The sequence below is a fragment of the Scleropages formosus genome, chromosome 22 (genome assembly GCF_900964775.1).
Source record: "Scleropages formosus chromosome 22, fSclFor1.1, whole genome shotgun sequence".
In the NCBI taxonomy this organism is placed as follows: domain Eukaryota; kingdom Metazoa; phylum Chordata; class Actinopteri; order Osteoglossiformes; family Osteoglossidae; genus Scleropages; species Scleropages formosus.
In genome coordinates, this window is record NC_041827.1 from 24,174,786 (window position 1) to 24,196,428 (window position 21,643).

The 21,643-nt window shown below is 47.4% G+C and overlaps 1 protein-coding gene across 2 annotated transcripts in view; it reads left to right on the forward strand.

Annotated features, from left to right (window-relative positions):
* Positions 1-17,379, forward strand: part of LOC108923413 (FYVE, RhoGEF and PH domain-containing protein 5-like) — a 48,730-nt gene extending 31,351 nt beyond the window's left edge. Inside the window, exons 11-21 of one of the 2 annotated variants that reach the window (XM_018734124.2) lie at positions 623-694; positions 883-951; positions 8,181-8,264; positions 8,517-8,596; positions 8,709-8,805; positions 9,022-9,159; positions 9,241-9,343; positions 9,430-9,560; positions 10,074-10,202; positions 10,601-10,755; positions 14,178-17,379. In XM_018734124.2, the coding sequence (XP_018589640.2) occupies positions 623-694; positions 883-951; positions 8,181-8,264; positions 8,517-8,596; positions 8,709-8,805; positions 9,022-9,159; positions 9,241-9,343; positions 9,430-9,560; positions 10,074-10,202; positions 10,601-10,755; positions 14,178-14,214 (1,095 nt within the window). In that variant the 3' untranslated portion in view covers positions 14,215-17,379. Of the gene's footprint in view, positions 1-622; positions 695-882; positions 952-8,180; positions 8,265-8,516; positions 8,597-8,708; positions 8,806-9,021; positions 9,160-9,240; positions 9,344-9,429; positions 9,561-10,070; positions 10,203-10,600; positions 10,756-14,177 lie in introns of both variants that reach the window. The other variant, XM_029247815.1, reaches the window with a different exon arrangement.
* Positions 17,380-21,643: the final 4,264 nt, after the last annotated feature.

Below are 21,643 nucleotides of genomic sequence, written 5' to 3' on the forward strand. Positions count from 1 at the left end.
AGCACTACGCAGAAGACGTGTACCACACATCTGTATTTGTTTGTGGATGGCTTTGTCCAGGGAGGTGCTAGTTTTATGAGACTGCGGGATTCAGGTAGTTTTTCACTGAAATATATTTATTGAAAAAAACATCAGTATTTGTCAGTGTCCTGGGGCATCTGTGTGTGTTTTCATGAGTGTGGTTGCACAATGAACAGACGAAGCCCTCCTCGCTGAGACTCTATACCGTCTTGCTAAATGACAAAGGGCAGGCACAAGTGTGAGAGGGAGCACCAGGGCACGCCTTCACGCCTTCGCCACCTCCCGCACAGACAGGGTCCCTCTATCTCTAGCACTCCTGTTCAATTTCCTGGAAAGACCAGCTCCACATTTAAACACTTCTCAGTTTATTCCCCCCTCCCCCCCCATTCACTTCAGGTCAGCATAATGGAAACACAGAATTAGTCATTCCTCTGTTGGCAAAGTTCAAAACCAGCATCTGAATATAATAACTAAACCAAGACCTAGAGGTAGAAGAACACATGTAAATTATGGGCAATAGGAAAATGCTGAAGTGTGTGTGTGTGTGTGTGTCTTTTTGACTATGAATTAAAGAAAACATGTAAACATTTTTGTGCTGCAGGAGAACCTCCTGCGCCTGGTCAACATCGAGTACAGCGTGGGGGGCCAGAGGGACCTGCTGCGTCCAGGCAGGGTGAGCTGTGCGTCCTACACGTGACGCCAGTGGGCTGCACACACAGGGAGAGTCCTGCACAGCTGCTGCGTTGTATCAGATTCCTTGTGCTCCTCCTGACACCAAAGCCCAGATGGGCTGAAACCATGTCATTTTACTTTATGATCCATAATTAAATCAGTACTCCTGTTGCTGTGTGTACACTGCAGGTGTTTGTGAAGGAGGGCACCCTCATGAAAGTCTCCAGGAAGAGCAGGCAGCCTCGACACTTGTTTCTGGTAAAAATACTCTGCTACTTGTGGTATGCTTGGAGTCAGGAAATACGCCATTTTGCACCACCTGACTTTAATTTACGTAGCTCGCTTTTTTTTACACGGTTTTATGGTTCTACTCCAGACTGGCAGAACTTGCATGATATCGCTCTACAAAATGTTGACCCAAAAATGTATAGAGACCAAAATAAAGTAAAACTGTATGTCAAAATACAGTTCTGTTTATCTCTTTCAAAGCACCATGACTTTCAGTTCATACTTTTGTCTGAAAAGAGCTTACAATTAGTCACCTATTTATACAGCTGCGCTTTTTGCCAGAGCATTGCAGGCTAGGTCCTTCGTTCAGGGGTATTACAGCAGCAGGTGGGATTTGAACCTACGACTTCCAACACCAGAGGCGGTGCCTTCAGCTACTTTACTAGCTACCACTCTCACGTGTTGTTTTTCACAGAACAGCAGCAGAATCGTTTCTGTGTTTTTACGTTACATTTTTATATTTACACCTATTAATACTAAAAAATATATGCAACATAAAGGGGTGCGGTGGCGCAGTGGGTTGGACCACAGTCCTGCTCTCTAGTGGGTCTGGGGTTCGAGTCCCGCTTGGGGTGCCTTGCGGCGGACTGGCGTCCCGTCCTGGGTGTGTCCCCTCCCCCTCCGGCCTTATGCCCTGTGTTGCCGGGTAGGCTCCGGTTCCCTGTGACCCCGTAAGGGACAAGCAGTTCTGAAAGTGTGTGTGTGTGTGTATTTGCAACATGCCTTTGGGTGTTTTTTATCCAAATCCGCGAAATGCATTGGTTCCACTTGTTGTTCCACTAGCGGCGGAGCAGCACTTGTTTCCATCTTGGGTTATTAACTGAGGCTGCTGCATTAAGGGCAGTGCAGGAGAAGCACGGCGGCTTGCTCTCCCCGAGGGCCACGCTCCAGTATGATGCTTTCACCCCCACTGCGTTTAGCACAGCAAGCACCAAGGTGCTTAATGGCAGCTTTGTTGTGCTAGCAGCCCTGCCTTTGCGCACACACCTCAGTTCTGCAGAGCACAAGGTGCATTTTCCGCAAGCGACCGCCTTCAGGAAGCTTGTCTCAGTGCAACCCTTCGCTCATGACTGAGCTTCCCCTCGTGCCCATAGCACTCCTGCTCTCTGAGTCGATCATCGCGGTCAGATCTGGTCCCGTTTCCTGTGCGAAGCAGCTACGCATGTGGCCTGTGGACAATGGGAGCCGGTGCATCTTTCCCTTGATCTGCGCACGTGACTGCCAGACACCTCCCCCCGAGGCCATACCGAGGTCGCCTTCACCGGGGCAACGCCGTATGGTAGCTCACTCTCCAGCTGCTGGAAACAGCAGAAAGGTTAGCTGTGGGTGGCTCTGTCCTCGATGAAGGGAGGCAAGGACACCAGGACCCCCCCACCCAGTGCAGGGCTGCACCAGCCCACACTGTTATTGAAAGCTGTGCTTCCTGCCAGGATGTTTGCTGTGGGTTACTGGATGCCGGTTTCCTGTCCAAGGGGCTGTGCTCAGAGGACTGCGAAGGCCGCGTTCTCTAGAGTGGCGCTTTTGAAACATCTAGGCCAGAGAGCTGAACGTGTGGACATATTTCTGGTGGAACTCAGCTTATGTAATGTTGCATGCTTGTTATTTGCCACTTCACTTTGATTTTCTTTTAGTTGGGGTTGCTAAGTAACTAAATGATTTATACTGGCATAACTTTAAAATTAGGCAAAACAATAGATATAATTATTTAAAGAAAACACATTGAAAGTATTGTATTGTAGGCAAATCTACATAAACAAAAAATTGTGTAAAATAGGAAAGAACAAGGAAGCAGAAGGAGCTGATACAAGACTGACCAGATTCATATCTTTCTGTATGTACGTTATTAAACAGAGCATGTCGGGACAGCTGGTGGTGTAGTGGCTGGAGTTGCTGCCTTTGGAGTCAAAGGTTGCAAAGTCTTACCCCCTGCTGTGGTACCCTTCAGTGAAGTACTTACCCTAAAATTGCTCCAGTAAAAAACAGTAAGTCAGCTGTATAAATGGGTAAATAATTGCTAAACACACTAAGTCCCTTTGGCAAAAAGTGTCAGCTTGAATGAATGAATGAAAACCGATGTCATGCTAATCACTTGATCACTTGACCGACCAGACTATCGGGCGTCGAATCGACTCCGCTGGTCACAGCACGCTTTCCATTCCTCTCTGGATCGCGCCTTCCTCATCCACATAGCTCCAAACGTTTTTCTTATGTCGTCAATCCATCGTTTTGGAGGCCTTCCGCGTGGCCTTTTCCGCTCACGCGGATACCACTCGACAATTGCGCGAGTCCACCGATTGTCGGTGAACCGAGCAACGTGTCCGGCCCATCTCAACTTTTGCTTCTCGTACTCGTTGATGACGTCCCTCACGCCGGATTTCTCTCTGATCGTCTCACTCCGGATATGTTCTCTTAGTGATATTCCCAGCATAGATCTCTCCATCGCCCTTTGAGCAGTTACCAACCTTTGCTCTTCTCTCTTCGTGGTGGCCCAAGTTTCACTGCCGTATAACATTGCAGGTAAAACTGTGCCATTGAAGAGGTTCGCGCGGGTGGTCTTATCCAACTTTCCTTTGAGCACATCCTTGATGGAGTTGAACGCTTTCCATCTGGCCCTTATTCTCCGCGAGATTTCCTTCTCCATGTCTCGACGCATATTTACTTCTTGTCCAAGGTAGACGTATTCCTCCACCTCCTCTATTTCATCGCCTTGAACCACTATTCGGCCCCTTGTTGCGTAATCTGACCGCATGAACTTGGTCTTCATGCGGTTCATTTTGAGGCCTACTCTCGAGCTTCTGATGTCTAGCTCGGTTAGCATGGTCTGAAGTAGATCTGTGGTTTCGGCGACGAGGACGATATCGTCAGCGAAACGGAGGTGGGTCAGTAGCTCGCCGTTGATGTTTACGCCGCCCTTCCAGTCGATGTCTCTGAAGATCTGCTCGAGACATGTGGTGAAGAGCTTCGGAGAGATGGTGTCTCCTTGTTTGACGCCCTTCTCGACTGGTATTCTAATCGGCGACGACAGCAGAGCGATGTCGGTGGTACATCCGGAATTCGCCTCCCGTAGGAGTTCGATGTATTGCGCCTCGACTCCTTGCATCTCCAACGACTTTAGCACTGCGTTGATCTCGACGCTGTCGAAGGCCTTCTCGTAGTCCACGAACGCGACGCATAGTGGCAGCCTGTACTCTTTCGCTCGCTCCAGCAATTGGGTCAGAGTGAAGATGTGATCCATCGTGCTGTAGGTTCTTCGGAAGCCTGCTTGTTCCCTTGGTTGTTGTCCATCCAAGTGTTCTGATAATCGTGTTAGGATTATCTTCGTGAACAGCTTGTAGATGTGGGACAAGAGGCATATGGGACGATAGTTCTTCAGATCTTCTCTATCTCCCTTCTTATACAGCAGGATGGTTCTTGACTCTTTCCACTGCGATGGTATCTTGCACGTGTTCAGATAGTGACTGAACCGTTCGGCGAGGATTTTCCAGAGCTGTTCTCCGCCCAACTTCAGCATTTCAGATGTTATGCCATCTTTCCCCGGTGCTTTTTCCCTCTTCATCAAATTGACGGCCCTTTCAACCTCACTTACGAGAATGGGGGGCACATTCTCCTTCCTTTGAAGTGACGGTGGTGGTTCAATCTTCACAGCAGATTTAAAAAGCTTAGTGTAAAAGTCTTTACAGATCTTTACCACCTCGCCTCTTTCATCGGCTGTAGCACCATCCGAGTTCTTCAGCTTCGTCACTTCCGATTTATAGAGTGCCATCCCCCTTTCACATTTCTTGAGGCTCTTCCTTTCCTCGGCGGCCTTCAGGAGCTTTTCCATCCGGTATTTTTCGAAGTCTCTCTTCAGCTGCAGTCGTATCACCCTGCTGAGAATGGAATATTCAAGGTGATCTTCCGCAGTCCTCTTCATGTTCTTTCTCTTCTCGAGAAGTTTTTTGGTTTCTTCCGAGATTCTTCCCTTCTGCTCCCTTGGGCCCGCCTCCTTTGCCTCCCTCAAGCATTCCTTCAGTTTCTCGATCAGTGAGTCATAATCATCGTCAATTCCGTCAATTCGGCACCAGGATTTCCTCTCCATCGCTTCCTGCAGTCACTTTCCATCGTAGACCTTCACACGTTCTTCCCTCGACGTCAGCTGCAGTGTCTTCTTCTCCTTTGTCCTGTCGATGACGATCTTGGCCCTGAGCAGGCGGTGATCGCTGCCGGTGTTGAATGGCGTTACGACAGAGACGTCTTGCAGAATGCGCCGCTTGTCGACCAGGATGTAGTCGATCTCATTGCGATGTGCAGCGTTAGGGGCTATCCAGGTCCATCTTTTCTCGCTGTTCTTCTTGAACAGGCTGTTCCCGATGTAGATTTTTCTCGCCTCTACCATAGTGACCAAACGTTCCCCTCTTTCATTTCTTTCTCCAGTTCCAAACTTTCCAACATACCTTTCACCTTGCCTCCCTTTTCCGACCTTTGCATTGAAGTCTCCCATCACGACGGTGTAAGTGGATTTCCGAGCTAGCACCATGTCTAGCTGGCAATAGAACTCTTCCACTTCATCGTCGTCGCTGGCACTGGTGGGAGCGTAGGTCTGGATGATCTTAAGGGTGGCCTTTCCCAAGAGGTTCACGTTGAGCACTCCGATACGCGATGACACAAAATGGCATGAGGCGATCTTCGTAGTCCATTCTTTGCTTATGATGAACCCGACACCCCCAACTGATCTGCTACCATCCGCTTTTCCTAGTCTTACAGCGCATCCATCTTCCCACCTCGCACTCATCTCCTTCTTCTGCCGAGTCTCGCACAGACCCAACACGTCGCATCTGATCTTCATCTTCTCCTCCATCAGGTGGTTCAATCCGTTCCCCCTTGCCAAAGACCTGCAGTTGTAGGTGCAAATGGCAAGGTTAGTCCTGTTCCGTGGCGGCTTCTTGGAACCTGAGATTCTTAGCGGCCTCTCGTCGCTCGGATGGCGTACCGCCGCCGTGGCACGGTCCGATTGACGTGCAGGGTACTGAGGCCCATTTCTTCGTGCTGTTTTAGCCAGAAAATGACGCCACCCCGCTGGCTAGGCAGGCAGGCCATTGCACCTCTTCAGTTTAGCTAGCTTCCAGCCTCTACAGGATGGACCATACGCCCGCTTCTGCTAAGGCGATCCACCTGCATGACCGATAGTCCGGTACCAATGCGGCATGGTTGAACCTGCCAGGATATACAGAGTATATCCAACCGCCATAGCTACCAGACAGCCATTGCCACTGTTGCGCCACTTTGAGGCACTGAAGCCGGGTTTGCAACGGGTCATGCTAATACTGACAGGCATATTGGTGATTGCTTGTTATGTCAACCTCACAGTTCAGTAACTTTGCTTTGGTCATTCTCTTATAAGTTTAAGTTATGGACAGCGAGTTGGAGACAGAGATGCCGCTTCTGGAATCACTGTCTGTTCAGTAGTGCTCCACCATAAATCACAGCAGTGCACAAACGCTCGGGTGGGGCGCCGTGTTTCCCTGCCACATTCTCAGAAGGTCCCGGAACACACAACCCGTGCACCTCCTTCACAAACACCTCCTCTGCTCGTCCATCAGGATCGCTGGAGAGAGCTCTAGGAGGAGCTTGTTCGGGGGGAAGTCACAGGTTTTATGGATGCACACACCAGAGATGTTGTGAAGGAAGTATGAAGGACTGGAGTTCCAACAGTAACAAAAAGTCTGGTTCACTTAGGTGAAAAAATGAACACAGCAAGAGAGGGTGTGACTGAAATAGCTGTGAATAAACTGCAAAAGAAAAACTCAGAAGAAGATGTTTTTCACTGAGAGCTCCTGGGACAGCCAGCAACAGGCTCTAGCTGTTGGTGTTTTTCGGATGCGGCAGGTTCTGTAGAGACTCGTGTTTGTTCAAAAATCCCGAGGAATTCAGCAGAAGAGAACGTGGACCCAACACCTGAGTTCAGTTTACTAATTTGTTCTTCATTCAAACTCTGGGAGAAGGTGCTCTACCAAATGTAGTAGGTGCAGTAGTGGTGTACTGTATACATGTACTAAATGTAGCAGTGGGTCACAGTGAATTAGTGCACTATGAATATTTCTCTCGTGGATTTTAGGGGGAAAAGTGGGACAAACTGAGAGAGAGAGTTAAAGAGAAAAGGTGTTTATTGTAGTAATACCTTCTACTGCTGTGTGTTTGAGGTATTTCAGTCTTCCCCAACCCTGGGATTAGTGGATATGTTTGGGGGTAAATCTGGACAGTTTCCCGGTTTATGGGTCTTTACAGCTAAACTATACAAACTATGGAAAGTTTTCACTATACATTATGTAGTCAACCTAAGGTGACCAAGCGCGAGGAGGGGTGCCGGAGCGGGGCTGAGCTGTCAGAGCAATGCCAGCACTTGTACTGCCCAAGACTTTCTCAGAGAAAGCAAAAGGGCCAGGAGAATTCCTGGATGCCGGCCTCTGCGTGGTGCGTGTTTGGTTCACGCATTTGTGCTGCACTGAGTCACATTTGTGGGTGATTATGTCATTCCTTTTGTTAGGTCCTAGACCACATTGCCCAAGCACAATAGACCGAAATGTGTGTTGGGGTGTTCATTGCAGTGCTTCAGACAGCGCAGAACAGGGCGAAGGAAGGAGGAACATACGTGCCAAAAGGTGTCTATTGTTCAGTTAGTTTGGTGAAAATGAATGATTTGTTTTAATGGAGAATTTCTATTTTTACGGTAGAATTATGCATTGTTTTATGATTCAAAAACATTCCAAATTTTAAATGAAGTAACGGGAAAAGGCAGCTAAACTGTCAAATGGAGGTGTACCAAAGGCTGCTTCTACAAACAGCCCCCAGCGAGCTGTGCGATGCGGAGAAACCATCCTGGAAACGAGAGATACACTGAAAGCACGTTTGTGTCGTGGCTGAGCTCAGTCCGTCCCCTGTCCCTGAATACCTGATGATCCAAGGCATGCAATACTTTTATTCTCCAAAATGAGTGAGAAAGATGAATATGAAAAAATTGTTGTGCCACGTGTGCCTCTGTTTTGTGTGTGTGTGTGTCTGTACTGAAAATGGTAGAAGAATAACATTTTGTATGAGTCCTGGGCAAAAAGAGACATCCACTGGAGCTCTTTTAGTCCTACTGTGCCACCTTGTGGTCCAGAGGAGTACCCTGCCACGGTTCTGTTGAAAACAACCTTCGTGTTCTGGTTTCCCACACACAGATGAACGACCTGATGCTCTACACCTACCCTCAGCAGGACGGAAAATACAGACTGAAGAACACTCTCTCTTTAACTGGGATGAGGGTAAATATCCACCGCTATAAATTCCCCATCATTACTTTCTTTGTAGAGAATATTTGAGTTGTAATAAATGTGCAGATTAAACAATCTTCATGTTTTCGCCAATAAAATATGCAAGAAGGGTTACTGGGAAGCTACTTACAGATACAACATCCTTCTTAGCTGAGCCGATAATATAGCTTGTTGCACTGCGCCGTTGCCTCTGTTCTGTTTCCTTCCTGTATGCGGAACATACTGAGCTCTTTCTGCGTTCAGGTGAGCAAACCTGCCATAGAAAACGTGCAAAATGCGCTGAAGATTGAGGTGGCCGACATCTGCATCACCCTGTCGGCCAGGTGTGTGACCCCTGCAGCCTTTTCATTTCCTCAGTGTCACTCCAAACTGAGTCCAAAGTAGACCAGCGATCACAGGAGACTCGTTTCCACATCCTTGCCCTTTTGCTCGTAGCTCCTGTGGGGAGAGAGAGGACTGGTTCCACACGCTCAGTCGAACCGTGGCAGAGCATGCCAGAGGACTGGGAGCCTTTGGAAGTTCCAGCAGCGAGGTGAGGAGGAGGAGGAGAGGAGGAGAGCAAGGCTCAGGGTGCGGTCAGACATTCAGTATTAAAGGGTGTGTCAGCATGCTGTGAAGGGGCTGGGTGACGGGTGCACTGTCAATGAGACACGGTTGCGTATAAGAGCAGAACAACACCAGTATGGTGTGTAAAAGGGAAGAGGAGCTTAGTCAGCTTGTGCTGCTTCTCAAGCTCTCCCTCCTCCAGACCAGAGAGAAGCTGTGGGTTGCCCTTGGGGAAAAAGCACCCACCCTGGTCCCCATGTCCAGTGTGACAATGTGCATGAGCTGCACCACCGACTTCTCCCTTACGCTACGGCGGCACCACTGCCAAGGTTGCGGAAAGGTGGGTCTTGTCACACATCCCCTTCTCGTTGGCCCTCTTCTTCAGCGCAGCTGTTAAACTGCGCGTCCCGACTCTTGGCAGGCTGTGTGTAGGTCCTGCGCCAGGAACAAGTACCCACTCAAGTACCTGAAGGACAGGATGGGCAAAGTGTGTGACCACTGCTATGCCGAGCTGAAGAAGAGAGGTAGGGGCACGTCCCGCTCCTTTTCTTCATACTTCAGTATGGAGGGGACTGTAGGTCACCTGAATTGGGTCATTGGTCACCCGCAGATGGCAATGCTGATGGAGGACACGTCAGTCCGCAGCCCTGCAGGTCCAGCCGACCCCTGTCAGCTGTCTTTCAGAACATCTACTCGCCCAGTCTGTGGAGGACCAGGAGGAGCATTCCCAATCTGAGCCAGGTGACCACGGACCCAGTGACAGCAACTCCTCTAAACCCCCCAAAGTACTAAAGTTTTCTTTAACCTGCTGGTTATTTGTCACTTGTCATGGGGAGTCCCTGGAGTGACTTCTTGCTGTTGTCAACAGCATCAGTAAAAAAGCATCCTTTCGCCATTATGGTGTGTATGAGCTATGGGGGCAGCTGATGCTGTGGTTAGAGCAACCACCTTAAAGCAATCACGTTGCACTGGAAGGATTTGACACAAGTTCAGATGCCTCCTTCTTTTGTAGTAACCCTCAGTAAGGTACGTCCCCTGAGTTGCTGCAGTAAAGATTACCCAGCTGCACAAATTGGCAGATGAGCGTAAGTCACATCAGCTAAATGAATATTTTTAGACGTAAGTGGGTGGTGTCATGCTTGCAAGAAAAGATTATCCAAAATACTATATTCAGTGTCAGTCAGGGTGTGAAACGCTATGGGACCGCTGTCCAGCAAGGGGCAGCTCCTCTGAGCGTCTTCGATCCATCAGCAGGTGCCGGGCTCAGCCGAAGGGTCCACCATGAGTGGCAGTTTGCAGAGGCGCAAGCGGAGCAAGAGGAACTGGAAGAAGCTCTGGTTCCTCATCAAAGACAAGGTGCTCTACACCTTCTCAACACGAGAGGTGAGGGGGCATAAAGTCTCCCCCTGGCAGCACCCTCTGTGCCACACTCAGTTCTTGTCCCAGCACCATCTTCACATTGCACTCTTTTCATAAAGAGTTGTCTTGATTTGTCTCAGAAATTGAAATTCAAAGTGTGCGTAGCTGAGAATAATCTTTTGAAAATGTTGAAACAAAAAGACAAATGTCAACAGGTAAACACGTTGAGTACCTGAAAAAGAGCAAGTAATTTTGTGATTGTTTTCACCATTAATGTTTGTTTAGCAGAGCAGTGGCTTTGGTGTGAACCAACCAGTCCATGTATGTTTTGTTGACCTGTGTTTCTTTTTGGCATCTCTCGCTCTCTTTTTCACACACACACACACACACACACTTTCTCTCTCTCGCTCTCTCTCCTCTAGGACAAGGTGGCCTCGGAAAGCCTTCCCTTGCAGGGCTTCACTGTGAAGTTGCCAGAGAAGCCGGAGGGAGACGACACAGCCAACATTTTCCAGCTGTATCACAGGAAGACCTTGTACTACACCTTCAGAGCAGAGGACACCCACACTGCTCACAGGTCGGTCCCGCTCAGTCCACACCACTGCCCAGGGTGAGGGGATCATTGACACTGTTGTGCCTTTATCTAGAGCTCACTTGTCCTCTGCTGAATAATCTCTGGAAAGTAACTTGGATGAACCAGAAAAACAAGTTAGATACTCTTGACTGATACATCAGTAAGAGCAGCCATGTGTCATAGTTTGTTTGGGGGCACAGTGGTTAGTGCTGGTACCACACATGTCTTTAATGCCTCTTCAGTCTGTGTCCTCCCTGTGTTCACGTGCGTTTTCTTCCAAAGTCCAAAGATGTATGTTTCAGGTGAACTGGAGACTGTTTATGTGTGTTAGGCGGCACTGCTGTGTACAGTTAGGTCCATAAGTATTTGGACAGTGACACAATTTTCATTCTTTTTGCTCTCTGCACCACCACAATGGATTTGAAATGAAATAATCGAGATGTGCTTAAAGTGCAGAGTTTAAGCATTAATTCGAGAGTGTTTGTATCCAACCTGGGAGACCGATGTCGGAGTTACAGCACTTGTTACATGTGCTCCCCCGCTGCTTAAGAGACCAAAAAGTAATTGGACAGTTGGCTGCACAGCTGTTCCATGGTCAGGTGTGTGTTATTCCCTCATTCCCTCAAGTTCAAAGAGCTGTCACTGCCAGTGAAGCAAGGCATCATTAGGCTGAAAAATTAAAACAAACCCATCAGAGAAATAGCAAAAACAGTATGTGTGGCCAAATCAACTATTCGGTATATTCTTAAGAAGAAAGAGCACCCTGGTGAGCTCAGAAGCACCAAAAGGACAACAACCCTGGTAGATGACAGAAGAATTTTTTCCCTGGTGAAGAAAAACCCTTTCACAACAGCTGGCCAGATGAAGAACACTTTCCAGGAGGCAGGTGTATCTGTGTCAAAGTCAACAATCAAGAGAAGCCTTCACCAGAGTAAATACAGAGGTTTTACCGTAAGATGTAAACCATTGGTAAACCTGAAAAACAGGAAGACGAGATTAGAGTTTGCCAAAAAACATCTCAAAAAGTCTGTACAGCTCCAGAGCAACATCCTATGGACAGATGAGATTAAGATCAGCTTGTTCCAGAATGATGGGAAAAGAAGAGAATGAAGAAGAGAAGGAACGGCTCGTGATCCAAAATATACCACCTCATCTGTGAAGCATGGAGGAAGTGGTGTTATAGTGTGGACATGTATGGCTGCCAGTGCAACTGGTTCCCCTGTATTTATTCATGATGTGACTACGGAGTAAAGCAGTAGGATGAATTCTCGAGTGTACAGGGCTATATTATTATTATTATTATTATTATTATTATTATTGTTATTATTTTATTTTTGTAGAGCGCTCTTCTCACGCAGTGACACAGAGCGCTTTAACACAGTCATAAAGCAAGAAAAATTTATACAAACAAAGAAGACAGTCAACTAATAGCTACCATAATGAAGAATTTATTATAGCGCTATAAGTATACCTACTGGCCACCGGGAAAAGGAACAAAAACTCCCAACTGAAGGTTGAGGGAGAAAAAAAACCTCTGGGGGTCCACGGGCCAGTGGTTGCCCACCCCTCCTGGGCATTCTAGAAAGTAACAATTTGTAAGCCAGTGTGTAACAAGTAATTATAATGTTGGTAAATGACATCTTGGATCCCCAGCTCGGCATGGAACGTCTCGATCGTCACGGCAAATGGACATCATCCTCTGTCAGCACGAGATTCGTCTGTCACCACTGGCCAGCCTCCTCAGGTCTTATGTAGCGAGGTGGTGCTCAACGAGAAGATAGGACAGAGTTAGTAATTTGTTACTTCAGTAAATTTAAAATGCATTTTTGTAAAGGTGATAAAATAAACAAGCAAGGCAGGTCGAATTACATTATGAGGTGGAATGCCTGAGTGAACATATAAGCCTTAAGTCGGGATTTGAAAACAGAAACAGACGGGGCATTTCTGACAGTAACTGGTAGACTATTTCACAGTTTAGGTGCTCTATAACTAAAGGCGCGACCTCCTACTGAGGTCTTATTGATCACAGGTACTTTAAGGTAACCTGCATTCTAATGAACGGAGATATCGTCCTGGGATATAAAAATTAATGATCTCACAAAGGTAAGCCGGAGCAATGCCATGTATTGCCTTATAGGTCAAAAGTAGGATTTTATAATCAACTCCATAAGAGACCGGGAACCAATGGAAGGATTTAAGTACCGGTGTTATATGGTCATACTTCCTAGTTCTAGTAACAATTCTCGCAGCAGCATTTTGTACCAACTGTAGCCTGGATACAGTCTGGTACGGACAACCCGACAGTAAAGCATTACAGTAATCCAGCCTGCTGGAAACAAAAACATGAACCAGTTTCTCAGAATCCCGTCTACAAAAGGAATCGCCACATTTTAGCTATGCTTCTTAATTGAAGGAAGCACAACTTAGTCAAAGCATTTACATGCGATACAAATGACAGCTTTCCATCCAGCAGGACACCCAAATCCTTGACACAATCGGTACGCTTGAAGGTAATACCATTTGTTGTAAAGATTGATGTGATTATGTCGAGAGTTTTAGCATCACCACCCACCACAAGTACCTCTGTTTTACTGGCATTTAGAGATAAAAAATTATTACTCATCCATAATTTTATACTGGTAAAACAATTAGTTAACGACACCACATGCGATGGATCATCAGGCTTGAGCGATACATAAAGCTCACATTCAGCCAAATGCTCCAAAAGTCATTGGACGGCACTTCAGTGCAGATGGACGATGACCTGAAGCGTACTGTGAAAGCAATCCAAGACTTTTTTAATGCAAAGAAGTGGGATGTTCTGCAATGGCCAAGTCAATCACTTGACCTGAATCCAACTGAACGTGTATTTCTCTTGCTGAGGGCTAAACGCCCCAAGAACAAGCAGGAACTGAAGACTGCTGGAGCGAAGGCCTGGCAGAGTATCACCAGGGAAGAAACCCAGAGTCTGGTGATGTCTGTGGGTTCCACCCTTCAGGCAGTCATTGGCTGCAAAGGATTTGCAACCAAGTATTACAGATGACAGTGTAGTTTATGATTATGTTAGTTCATCCTATTACTTTTGAGCCCCTCAAACTGTGCGTGAAAATGGCTGTAATTCCTACATGGCTCAAAGTCTACACTTGATTGCACAGCTTGATTGTATCATGTCAAATCCATCGTAGTGGCATGAAAATTGTTTCACTCTCCAAATACTTATGGGCTTAATCGCAAATGTGTGTATCAGCAGGGCGTTAGTGGAGTGTGTCTTGCATTGTGAGTCGCCTGGGATAAAGGTGTCAGCCAGATACTAGTTAATAATCGCTGTACGTTGCTCTGGAGGAAAGCGTCTCCTAAATGAATGAACGTAACTGTTAGATGTACACTGATGTGATGTGATGCTCTTGTGTGTTCCTGCTCTGCAGGTGGGTCAGTGCCATGGAAGAGGCCACTGTCTTGTAGCATTAGCCAGTGGACCCGATCCCTCCTTCGCCGAGCCTGAGACGGCCCACCCTAAGACCCCCTCCACTCCACCTTTCCCAGCAGTTACCAAGCTGGCTGTCACAAGGCCCGGATATAAAAACAAAAAGAGGAAACGCCTTCCGCCTCTTTAGATCCACCCGACCAGCTCTTTGATGGAGACACGGTGCCTTTGCACACGGATGTGCTGCATAAAGGAGAAGCTTTGTTAAGAGGCAAACGAACACACCGATAATAGTTGATCTCCAGGTCTGCAGCGGGATACCAAGACATGAGTGCAACCAAAAGATCTTTGAGGTCAACGCAGTTGCTTTGTGTTGCTGCTTCTTGCATTTATATTTCCAGTGGATACTATAGGCACTCATCTCTGCAGAAGAGCTATCGAACGAGTAAAATCAGTGCTAAAAACCCATGGACTCCATATATTCCTATTTCCTACTAACATTTTAAACACCATTTCGCTGTAAGCATGGCATTGCAGCTCATTCCAACATGTGTGCCATGTGATGCCATGTGTCCCCTCTGTCCCCAGAGCCCCCCGATGGGGCTCTGCTGGCCAGCGATCTAGTCCATCACACCTGACTGCAGCAATTCTCCGTTATCTGCTCACAGCCTCCATGAGGAGACGTGTTGCGTTGTGTGTGCTGCCGCTTCCTGTCTTAGATCTTGCATTTGGCCAAATATGCTGATGATGATTTTCAGAGGCTGAATCACTTCACTTGGTTGCTCTAAGTGTCCCTGTCCCTGTCCCTGTCCCTGTATCAGGTCAATGACATGAATCACCTCAGTTGTCTCAGCACTCACGGTGTGATATGGTTACAACCAAACGTTGAGTCTCCATGACTGACAGATGAATGAAACGATGATCGTTGAATGTGTTGGACAGACACTACACTTTTCCGATATACCTCTGGGTAAAACCGTGGTTGTTTACCTCAGTGCTCTTCTGATGGCTCAAAGTGGCCCAGTCTGCTGTACACACACTAGCTGTCTTTACCTTCCGATTAGTTTTTTCACTGACCTTTCACCCCAGGACTGTTCCGGCGGCTCGCATGTCAGCGCTGTGCTGTGCGCGCTGTCGGTGTGGACAAATGTGCAAAGCAAGGCGCTGCTGCAAGCCCTCCTCCTCCATTGCCAAGTTCACATCCTCAGGCTCGCTGTCCTACTAGTTTCCGTTGCGTCGTGCTCTCCTTGTCCTGCCAGGTCACCCCTGGCTTTGGGCCGCCGTCGCGTCCCGCCAGGCTGCCTAATGAGCGACCCGGCTGCTCACGCAGCCTCCCGCTTCTCTCTTTCTCTCTGATGTGCTTCTCCAGAGCCTTATGGCTCTTCTGCATCTTTTTCCACTTGTTCGTCCAGCACTTTTTCTAGTGCCTGTCATCATCTATTCACTCAGCGGACACCAAAAAAATCCCGCGTTCAATGAGAGAACTGGTTTTTTCCCTCTTCCATCTCCGTAGCCGTGCTGCCACGGCGGCGGCCTTGCGGAGCGGTGCTGCGCTGGGAGAGGTATCGCCTTCCTGAGGACACAACAGATGTACAGTATGTGTTTCTGCGAGACCAACAGATATGGGCTCGTCTCCCTGAGAGCAAAGCCGTCTCTGCGACGGAACAGGAGGTGTGAGATCCGGCCCAAGGAACCGTGCGGCACTGAGACATGGAGTCAAAATGAGGAGAAGTGAAATAAGTTGTCAAAGCAACGTGCATCATGAGTGAGCAGGCATTTTCATTGATGTTTCATTCATGTAATTTAAATGAGGAAGAACTGAATGTGCACTTTTTCCACTTGCTCGCTTTTCTGAATGCAGGATTTATGAGCGATTAGCGATGAAGATATTACAGCTTATTAAAGGACTATACATGTTGTGCAGTGTAGCGGGCAGTGGGGAAAATGGCCTGGACTGGAGTCATTTATCCACGAAAAGGATCCGTAGAGATGCTGGCAACATTCTCACATCCCATAGTTGAAAAACAACTTTACAAACAAGTCAGTGACGTTGCCATCTAGTTGCTGCTCTATTTAGTTCCGCATTTATTTGTTTTCCTCTGTTACCGAAGTCGGTCCAGTGCCTATGTGTGGGTGTATTTACAGTTAAGTCGTCTGGGTGTTCTATGAATTCTGAAAAGTAGCGATACCTTTAAAAACATTTCTTCTCTAATGTCAGGCAAGAGTGAAATGTTCAACGTAGCGCTGTAGAATATCGCAGTAGCCGAATTAAGTTACTGGCCACGTGTTGCAGTCATTAAGCTGGAATCCTGTCGCGAGGAGCTGCCATGTACAGCTGCCTCGCCGTCTCTTTACACTGAGCCGTTTTTTGAAAAAACTTTTCTACCTACTATTATCTGGATCTTTTTAGTGGCTGGGAGGGACTGTGTGAGTAGCTAACAGTTTCGCTGTCGCTGATCACATCGCCTCCTTCCGTAGGCGGAACGTATTCACAATGATCTTTTTCAGTATTATGCAACGTGCCAAAAGGCCGAAGGGTTTGTGCAGACTTCAGTCATGGAGAGCTCATGTGTCCTTCATGTGCACATTTATTTACGAGGAACAGAATCACTTGGGGTCTGACGCTTCTACGCTCCATCTCTTGTGCTCTGGGTATTTGCCATTTATGTTATTACTTCTCAAATGGCCTTTGCGCAACGTTAATTGTAAATATATAAATAAACATGAACGTGAACATTCTTTTGCTTTATTTGCACTGGCTAAAAGTAACTCCGATAGGAATGCAATTTTTCTTTGCTCACAAGTTATTATTAACACAGGACCACCTATGTCTGTGGTAACATTAGCAGCTCAATGATTTAGCTGTCGCTGGGTTTTTACTCATATAAGTTATTTTGTACAATCTGTAAAATCAATGTTTTACACTGAATGGGGGCATAAAGTGAAATAAACTTTTATTTTAAATGTGCTCTGCTGTATTCTGCTGGCATCCAGTTTTATGACCGCTGTTACCGTTACGACACGTGCTCATAGAAATGTACCCGTACCGCTATGTACACGACTGATGTGTTTTGTTTGCCTCAATTCCAGGGGAGTTTTGGCTCAGTTACCCTGGTTTGCAGCGTGTTAGACAACTGCATCAGAATTTGTTCTTTAGGATGTTTATATATCTCTCGTATTGGTTTGTGTCCCTGTTTGCGTCTGACACGTATACATTTATATTTATAATTTCTATATAGTTCCAAGTTGTTTTTCTTGTCATTCCTCTATACAGCTTGTACACAGTGGAACAAAATGTCGTTTCTCCGGAGACCATGGAGGTGCAACACTGAACGGAGGGCAGGACAGGACGTGGACGCGGACATGGCTGTGAGCTTAAGGCAGTTGCGGTGTAGTGTAGTGCTGGGGTCGCTGTCTGGTAGCGCTGGAGACGCTGCTGGGCCTTCTTGGCTAGGCAGGTGATGTTCAGGGTCCAGGAGAGGTTCTCTGTCATGTGCACACAAAGAAACTTGGAGCTTTTGACTCATTGATGTGCAGAGGTGAGCGGTCTACTTGGGTCCTCCTGAAATCAATAATTATCTCTTTAGTCTTATCAGCACTGAGAGATTGATTGTTGTCTCTACACCATTCTGCGAGCTGGTTCACCTCCTCTCTGTACGCTGACTCGTCATTGTTGCTGATGAGGCCCGCAGCTGTAGTGTCATCAGCAAACTTGATGATATGATTTGAACCGTACTTTGCAGCACGGTCATGAGTCAGCAGGGTAAAGAGCAGTGGACCGAGCACACGGCCCTGGGGAGCGCCGGTGTTCAGCGTGGTGGTGCCGGAGGTGGTGTTGCCGATCCTGACGGACTGAGGTCTCCCAGTCAGAAAATCCAGGATCCAGTTGCAGAGGGGGGTAGACAGACCCAGCAGGCTCAGCTTTGTAATCAGTTTCGGAGGGATGATCGTGTTGAGTGCTGAACTGAAGTCAATGAACAGCATCCTTACATAGTTGTCCTTTTTGTCCAGATGGGTCAGGGAAAGGTGGAGATATGGAAGCAGATATGGAATCTTCTGTTGAACGCTTGGAATGGTAGGCATACCGGAATGGGTCTAGTATGGTGGGAAGACTGTTCTTTATGTGTTTCACAACTAGCTGCTTGAAGCACTTCATGATGATAGGCATGAGTGCAATCGGTCGGTAGTCATTCAGGCAGGACACCGATGATTTCTTTGGCACCGGGATGATTGTGGTCATCTTGAAGCACACAGGGACAACAGCCTGGCTCAGGGAGACGTTGACTCTGGAAAGCGTCTTCCTGACATCTGCAGCAGACAGACGAAGTCCCTGGTCGGTGGGAGTTGGGGTGGCCTTACCTGCTGGCATGTTGTTCCGTGCTTCGAACTGTGCGTAGAAGTCATTCAACGCGTCTGGGAGCGAGGCATCACCATCACAGACAAGTGATGTAGCTTTGTATTCTGCGATGGCCTGAATGCCTTGCCACATGCGCTTTGTGTCCTTGTAGTTTAGAAAGTAAAGGTGGATTCTTCCTGCGTAGTTGCGCTTCGCCTCTCTCATAGCCCGGGATAGATTGGCCCTCGCTGTGCGGTACGCTGCCTTGTCGCCAGACCCAAAGCCAGTGTCCTGGGTTTTCAGCGGTGAGCGCACCTCGGCAGTCATCCACGGTTTCTGGTTTGCACGTGTGGCGATGGTCGCGAAGGAAGTCATATCATCTACGCACTTGCTGATGTAGCCAGTCGCTGATTCTGCGTATTCCTCCAAGTCTGTGGTGTTCTGGTATGTAGCAGCCTCTCTGAACATCTTCCAGCCTGTGTGTTCAAAGCAGTCCTCGAGTGCTGAGACAGCTCCCTCAGACCAGGTTCTCACCTGTTTCTGGACTGGTTTGGCACGTTTCGGGAGTGGTCTGTATGCCGGGATTAGCAGAACGATGATGTGGTCCGAGGAGCCGAGGTGGGGGTGGGGTGCAGCCTTGTAGGTATCTGGAATGTTTGTGTAAACAAGGTATAGTGTCAACAACCACAGTACGATCTTTGTAATGAGTACGTATACATGTATATCTACCGTTTCTATACATTTATCTATTTATCAGACACTTCCAATGAACTCTATGTAGTGCTATCAGCCCACACACCTTATTCACCACAGTGACTTACACTGCTAGATACACTACTTACAGCAGGTCACTCATCCATGCATCAGTGAAACACACACACTATGGGTGAACCTGAACAGCATGTCTTTGGAGTGTGGGAGGAAACCAGAGCACCCAGCAGAAACTCACGCAGACACAGGGAGAACATGCAAACTCCACACAGACTGAGCAGGGAATCGAACCCACATCCTCTTGCACCACCCAGGCGCTGTGAGACTATAAATACTTCTGTCAGTATGATATTTCGCTTTTCAATTTCTAATAAATTTGCAAAAATATCTAGTCCTGTTTTCGCTTTGCCGTTGTGAGGTATTGAATATGGATTGACGAGGGAAAATGAAACAATTTTAGCAGAAAGTTGCAACATAAAAAAGTAAAGGGGAGGAAACCCACACAGACACAACATACAAGCTCCACGTAGACTGAGTGAGGATCGAACCCACATTCTCTCGTACCATCCAGGTGCTGTGAGACAGCAGTGCTACTTGCTATGCCACTATTCCTATAGTGCGTGCGTGCGTGCGTGCGTGCGTATACACACCCAGAGTATATATTACAAGGAAATAATAGCAAGATGTCTTTTTCTCCTCACAAATACCTGCAAAATGAGGAGGACGTTTGGTGTGAAACCTTGAGGTGGCAGCACTGCATCAAAAGCATGATAACTGAGGCAACGCAAACAGCCGGAATATTCTGGTATGTTGACAATAAGGAGCAAAATACTTTAATTCAATACAAAGAGTTGATATCAATGTGTAAAAATAAGTCCTGCGTACGACTACGTCACGCGCAACTGAAGTCCTTCCCTTGCTTTTGTGACAATGACAAACATCATTGTGTTGCCTCGTTTCATAACATGAACAAGCATTTTCTGAAATTTTCAACAAGCCAGCAGTCATTATTTTCCAAACCTTCAGAGAGGGTTTGGTCATTTTTCTCTCCATGAAATCTCTGCAACTGCTGTAAATAAGGTCTTCTCCTTCTCCTTCTCTTCTTCTTCTCCTTCTTCTCCTTTGTCATCTTCTTCTACTCCTTCTTCTCCTTCTTCTCCTTCTTCTTCTTCTCCTTATGCATTCCACCCCTCCCAGGGCATAGGCTCCCTACAAGAGCTCTCCAGCTGAAATTTCCTCGTTGGCATTTCTGTAGCTAGCGAAGTTTTCACGGTGTGGAGTAGCTAGACAACCCCACGCCCAACCATCCTCCTCTCTCAGCTGTCCTTGGGACCGTCCATGGCGGAGTCGGTAAATACAGCAGATGTGTGCGTTGCAAAAGTTGTAATATCTGTTAATGAAATCCAAACTCATATTACATTCAGACGTACATTTATTCGTTTAGCAGACACTTTTGTCCAACGCGACATACAACTCAGAGTAAACAAAAGTGTACTGCTCAGTGACGGGGAGGGGTCATAAGGAGCTATGAAAGAAGCGAGGGAAGAGGTGCAAATGGATAAGTGTAGGGGGCCTAGCAGTGAGCCCTGTGGAACACCATTCAGAAAGGCTGGGGGAAAGACAGGGAACCGTCGCAGAGCATCATATTGGCGGAATGGACTAAATGTACGAATCCTGTGCCCTGGCATTTCGGTCTCCTAAATGTCAAACTGGAGTTTGGCACTTTTTTAGTGCGAGAGTTTTGTGCTACGAACAACGGACTTGGGACTTTCAATTCTACAGAAGGTGATCGTGGGCAAATCCCTCTGCTCAGCAACAGTGGCGTGTTTAATGTTCTCCCGGCACCTGTCACAAACGCTCGTCGTGTTCCCATCTTATGACGGCACCAAGAAAAATAAGGTGTGGAGCTTCACAGCACTTTCACAGCAACACTGCCTGCTGGTCCACAGTTGGTGTGAATACTGGCACAACTTGGACTACGTGATTAAAGTGTAAAATATTGTACTTAGCATCAACCCATGGACATTTCATGAGAATAGTTTTAAAGTGCAACAAGTGAACCAATGGAATACATTAATAAGGCCAATGAGGAACAAAATATATTTTGCCCCATTTATCTCATCCAATCCAGTATTAATAAATGTAAGTGAGTTCAACAGTGAAACAGGGGGATGGGATCCATGCCCAACATCAACATCCTCCTCGCCTCTCCAGCCCCACGAAACAAAAGCGGAAGCAGGAGTTTGGAGCCGACTACCACGCCGAGGAGGACGCCTTATCCAGGTCAGAAGCAGAAAGAGAGAGAGAGCCGGGTGGGTGGAGCTGCTCCATTTCCCAGGCTCCCCGGGGCTTCGCTGACCCATAATGCAGAGTGCTGGAATGGCAGAAGGGGACGGAAAAGTTTGTTTCCCTCCGAAGTA